At 33.2% G+C, this 6,419-nt stretch overlaps 1 protein-coding gene across 1 annotated transcript; it reads left to right on the top strand.

Annotated features, from left to right (window-relative positions):
* The first annotated feature begins 3,864 nt into the window (after positions 1 to 3,864).
* Positions 3,865 to 6,029, top strand: LOC120074259 (GRAS family transcription factor). Its single transcript, XM_039027328.2, has one exon. The coding sequence runs from the start codon at positions 4,379 to 4,381 to the stop codon at positions 5,786 to 5,788; it is 1,410 nt and encodes a 469-aa protein (XP_038883256.1). The 5' UTR covers positions 3,865 to 4,378; the 3' UTR covers positions 5,789 to 6,029.
* The last annotated feature ends 390 nt before the right edge of the window (positions 6,030 to 6,419 follow it).

Genomic DNA, 6,419 nt, shown 5'->3' with positions numbered 1-6,419 from the left:
TGAACATTCAACATTATCAACACTTTAGAAAATTTGTAACATAACCTTTGTTAACTAAACATATGTGTGTGAAAATCATCATTAAACCTCTATCCCAAACTTTAACCCATCCTTCTCATACATATACGGAAGACTACATTTACACCACTGAAATACACTCATGATATATTAGAACATCACCATATCATTTAGAAAGATTTTCACGAGGTGTATTGAATAATCACTATAGGTACAACAAGATCAAATAGATTAAAAACCATTTGTCATAAATCGCTCATAACTTATTATAATTATTATACTCAAAATAAGTCTTCTCACTATTCTCAAATCATTTTAAATAAATCATTATCTTGACGTTTCTTAAACATTATAACTTCAACTTAAAACATAATCGTATTGAAATTTCATAAACCATTTATGAATATCATATAACCATTCTTCTAAGTCATACATAATCATATATTTGGTTAAATTTCATAATATTACTGCCTAAACCAAACCATTCATAGAAGTAAAATAATGATATCATAAATCATAAATGATTTTGAAGACATTAAAAGCACAAACTCCTCCTTGATCAAACTAAACTAAATCCCAATTCTTAACAAATTACTCATTCTCTTTCCTCTATGAATATCATGAACCTTTTTGTTTTTTTCACCAATTAAATAATATTGATTTCTGAATAATTATACATCAAATTACAACACACACACACACTCTCTCTCTCATTAATACCACCAATCAAACATTCTCCCTCCACATAACCATCACCTTAATTTCCATAACACATTTTTTTAACAATAAAGTATAATTGAATGTCCACTCATCCAAGTCAAGCTCTCTCTGTTTTTGATGTGACAACACACTCCCTGTACTCTTACTAAAATTGTTTTCTTCTCTTAATACAACACTTTACTCTCATTCTCTATACCAAAAGCCACCTATTTCTTGTGTTGTTATTATTATTATTATTATTATTATTTTCTTTACAGGGATGATACAGAGAGGATATGCTTCCAATATTTATTCTTTTTAACTACATGTCATGTTCAAAAGTTTCCTCTGAATATCCAAAAATGGTCCCTGGATAAGATCTTCAAAATATGGACATGGACGTACCCACTACCTTTATAGAGACGAAAAAAAAAAGAAAAAGAAAAAGAAAAAAAGAAAAACAGATTGAAAGATGTGGAACATCAAAAAGCATATATCACCTTGAGAATGGTGCATCCCATAATATGACCAATCAATTTTCCATTCCCTCAAAAAATACTTTATATTACACATAACATAAATGAAAAACCTGCAAATATTCTGCCCACGCACTCTCTCTGTTTTTTTTCTAATAATATATATATAGTAAACATAGAATTTATATCTCTAAACTTTTGGGTTGTTTCCATTAAAATTCTGAAATTTAGTAAATGTATCCGTTAAGAATCTCTTCCAAAATTTATTCAATCAATATTGTATAAAATTTATAATTTGAGTTCAATTTAACTCTTAAATTTTCACAAGCTAGTTACGATTACTTTTCAAAATCATATATATATTAAATTCTCAAACACACTTGTAGACTTCTTCAACAATTTTAAAAAATGGATGATTAAAGTAAATGTATGAATAATTCTTAAAAAAAATTCTAACTAAGAGTCTAATTGTTTTATTTACGAAAGTTTAAGAATTTAAATGATAAAATTATAAGTTTACATGAAGTTTTTCCAAACGAAATGTAATGGAGGGCGTAAATTGATATACTTACAAAAATTCATGGTTAAATTGATATAATAGTTCAAATTTGCTTTCATCCACTAGTTTAAGCTTTTGGGTCAATCGGGCATTGTTGTTTCCTCCCCAATTAATATTCATTTTCACTTGTTGGGTCTTCTTCATATTTCAAGCCTACAAGTAAGGGAGAGTAGAGATGTTCACGGGACAGAGCGAGGACAGGGAAGCCTTTCCTGTCCCCATTCGCGTCACCTATTTCAATCCCTATCCCACGAAATTTCTTGCATGATCAAGGTAGGGACTCCCCGTAGGAAATTTTTTATTATTGTTATTTTTTATATTTTTAATAACATTTAAATTTATTTTCAACAAAATAAGATTTTATATATTGATAATTTTTTTTTCAATACATTTTTTATTCAAAGAAAAAAATATAAAATGTTCTTATAAAAATAACAATATTTTATGGAGTTGTTTTCATATAGCAAAATGACCCATTTATTTATAGACATAATAAAATGACAAAAAGCTTCTTTATTTCTAAGAATAGTTTTTTTTAATTATATTTGAAAATATTCTTATCGATTTTGTCATTTAACACAGTTTATCTATTTTGTGTGTAAGTTTATAATTAAAATATTTAATCTCATAAAACTTAAATCTTACAATATTATAGTCTAGTCTTCAATTTATATATTACAAATTTAAATATTATAACATTTTATAAATATATTAAAGTATGAAAAAGTTAGAAGGTAAATTAGAAAATAACTAATTGTTTATATATATATATATATATATATATATATATATATATATATATAATGTATTGTGAGTTTATTATTTATTTATTTTTTATTATTATTATTATTATTATTATTATTATTATTATGTATGTATGTAAATATGTGTGTATTATATTCATCGAAAGCGGGCGGGGAATTGGGATGGGGTAATTTCCATATCCCCATTCCTGTTTAACTAAGGAGGAGAAAATTTTTTCTGCTCCCTCCCCCATTCCCCATCTAATCGGGAACTCCCCACCCTGTTTGGAGCGGGTCTTCACATGCCCCCATCATGGAGGGAGAATAGATATTTTTAAGGGAGAGTGTTAGATGATATAATTAAATTTGTCTTCGTCCACTAACTTAAACTTTTAAGTCAATTGATGATTTAAGAGTTAAATTCATAGTTTAAAATGATACCATCATAAAGTTTATAGTTAAAATGACATTTTTCTTCTTCTATTTTTCTTTTTCTTTTTCTTCTTCCTCTACTTTATTTCTTGTCTTCACCCAAAACTCCATGTTAATCTATGAGTTCAAGTTTCTTCATTTCCTTTTATCTTCTATTTTTCTCCATTCATTCCCATTCTATTCATCCTCTTCACCTCTTTCCCCTCCAACAAATACCCAATATGAACTTCAAAATAAATATGAAAATCCCACAAAGCTTGGAAATGTTTCTTAAAATTCTTAAAGAAAACTTACCATTTATAAAATCTTGACCCATAAACCACTTAGAATTCCCTCCGATTCCAAAATCCCAATGAATTGATGTTGAGGTTCTTAAGTTAAACCCAAATTCACTAAAGAATAACAACACCTTTCAAATTACAAACAACCTAATAACACATGTCCACAACTCAAGTTCCTCCAAAAGTTTGACTATTATTTATGAACAATGTATTCCAAACTCATCCTACACATTAGAAAATGAACTAAAATATTTTAGAAAATAGTAAAAAAATTTTGCTATAAAAAAAATTATGATTTGATAATTTAGTAGAAGGTATGAAAATAGGTACAACTAAGATGTCCCTAAATTTTGTCGGTTTACTTCTTATTTCATTGATTTTTTAAAAATCCCTTTCCTTTTTATTTTGTTTTTTTTTTCCCCCTTAACTAAGCACTTAAAATGTGAAAAGACAAATGAGTCATTCCTAACAAGAGTTAGAAGGAAACCCAAAAAGGAGAGTTAAATCATTAATTTTCATTGGAATACCTAGAATGAGACCCAAAAAAGAAGAGAGAGTAAAGAAAAGAAGTGGATAAAAATGATTTGGTGATGATGTGAGTTATTGATATATGAATTATAAAGGCCCGTGAGTAAGTGAGTGAATGAGCCAAAAAGAAAAAGGGAAGCTGTAAAGTATAAGTGCTTCCAAACCCACCATACGAAAAAACCACCATGTTGTGTGGCAATAAATGACAAATTCCCCAAGTCTTGCTTTTGGACAAACTCTCTGGCCGGCCGGCTCCTCTCACTGCTACCTCCTCACATGCCACCAAAATCCCCTTTCATTTTCCCCCCTTTTCGAAAATGAGATATGATAGAATAACAAGATTAGAATTTCAGACCACCCCTTTTTGTACCCATCCATTAAAACCCTCCTTCCTTTCATCTTTTGACTTCCATTTCCCCTCTTAATTTCCCCTTAATTTCCCTCCAACTCCATTACTTTCTGTTAATTTCTCTCCCCCCGAGGTACCCTCCTCCCACGAAACCCACTTTTCAGTTTTCCCCCCTTTTCCTCTGGTCTGGTCTTTTTCCTTTCTCTTTGTCTCTCAATCCCTCTCCTTTTCCTTTTTGGCTATATCTTGTAATTTGATTTTCCTTCTCTCTTTGTGGCTTTTTGTTTCTCTCGATGATGCAATTCAGCGAGACACCCCCACGGTTGCACCAAACCACGACCACGACTTCAACAATTCCTTCTTCATTTCCAGAGATCTCAATGAATCATAAAAACCAAATTACGACAACGGCCCAGTTTCGAAGTAAGCGGCCATGGCCTGGATTATTCCCTTGTTCATCCAAAGCTTTAGGAACTTGCTTGGGAGATGCCAATTGTATGGAACAATTGTTAGTCCATTGTGCCAACGCCATTGAATCCAACGACGCCACTCTCGCACAACAAATCCTTTGGGTCCTTAACAACATTGCCCCTCCTGATGGCGATTCCAACCAACGCCTCACTTCCGCTTTCCTACGCGCTCTCATCACACGCGCCACCAACACCGGCAACTGCAAGATCCTCGCCGCCATCACCACCTCATTCTCCTCCTCCCTCACTACCCACACCTTCTCCCTTATGGATCTCGCTGCCTTCGTTGACTTGACCCCTTGGCATCGCTTCGGATTCACCGCTGCCAATGTCGCCATTCTCGACGCCATCGACGGTTACTCCGTGGTACACGTGGTGGATTTCAGCTTGATGCATTGCATGCAAATCCCTACTTTAATCGACGCCATTGCTACACGATTTGAGGTCCCTCCATTACTGAAACTCACGACTGTAGCTGTTGTTGCCGTTAAAGACGCGTCGCCTATGCTGGAGCTTTCGTACGACGAATTAGGTGCGAAATTAGTGAACTTCGCCAGGTCTAAAAACGTGACTATGGAATTTAGAGTGGTCCCCTCTTGTCATACAGACGGTTTTGCCAGTTTAATTGAACAAATCAGAATGCAACATTTAATTTACGGACATGAAAATAACGAAGCACTCGTTTTTAATTGTCATATGATGCTTCATTACATCCCCGAAGAAACATTAAACCCATCTCCCAATTTCGACATGTCGTCTTCTTCTTCTACTTCAATTCGTTCCATGTTTCTCAAGGCAATCCGTAGTTTAAATCCGACGATTGTCGTTTTAGTAGATGAAGATGCCGATTTCACTTCCAGCAAATTGGTTACTCGATTGAGATCGGCGTTTAATTATCTCTGGATTCCGTACGATTCCATGGATTCGTTTCTGCCAAGGAGTAGCAAACAGAGGGAATGGTATGAAGCTGACATCTGTTGGAAGATTGAGAATGTAATTGCACACGAAGGGATTCAGCGAGTTCAGAGATTGGAACCGAAGGGGCGGTGGGTTCAACGGATGGTGAACGCGAAATTCCGAGGGGTTCCGTTTGGAGACGACGCCGTTTCGGAGGTGAAGACGATGCTTGACGAACATGCAGCGGGATGGGGGATGAAGAAGGAAGAGGACCACCTGCTGCTCACGTGGAAAGGGCACGACGTCGTTTTCGCTACTGCTTGGGTACCTTGCTAATTTGAATATTAACAATTAATTGATCTTGTTGTTCAAATAGATTAACTACTCCGTCGCTGATCATATCCTTTTGACTATTTAGAGATTTTAGGGTTTAGGGTTTCAATTGTTTTTGTGGTTGCTTTTTGTAGTGTGTGTGTTTTTAGAGTGATTTGTAGAATCTAGAAAAATGGAGATCATATTTGTGAAGCTGAGAGTTTCGTGTCATATTGCAATAAAGATATGATACATTTTTTTTTTCTCTGACATTTGCTAGTAGTACAGATAATTGTTTGTGGACTCATATTTATTTTTTTGTTTTTCTTTTCTTCATTTTAGTTGGCTTCTATTCTGATTTTTTTTCCCGTTTGCTTTCCGGCATTTCGCACTGTGTAACAACTAAGAAAACATGGATTATTTATCACATGCATCTTGTGTGTGCCTATCAAATTTGAATAAATCAAAATATCTAAAAAGTAAAAACATTCTATAAATCTCTTACATAAATTCATTCAGAATATCCACTTTGCAAAATTAAATAAATTAACATCCTATGTGCTTTGGTATGTTTGGAAGTGATATATTGATCTTTTATTGTTTGGCTTGTAGTTTGAAATTGGTTATAGATTTGTAATTGTATTTTTTTTACAAG

Source organism: Benincasa hispida, chromosome 3 (assembly GCF_027475165.1).
Source record: "Benincasa hispida cultivar pf3 chromosome 3, pf3_genome.v1.1, whole genome shotgun sequence".
In the NCBI taxonomy this organism is placed as follows: domain Eukaryota; kingdom Viridiplantae; phylum Streptophyta; class Magnoliopsida; order Cucurbitales; family Cucurbitaceae; genus Benincasa; species Benincasa hispida.
This window is presented reverse-complemented; position numbering and strand designations above follow the sequence as displayed.

Bases quoted from the DNA above. Each gene is read 5' to 3' on its own strand.
- LOC120074259 (XM_039027328.2), top strand. From the start codon at position 4,379: ATGATGCAATTCAGCGAGACACCCCCACGGTTGCACCAAACCACGACC.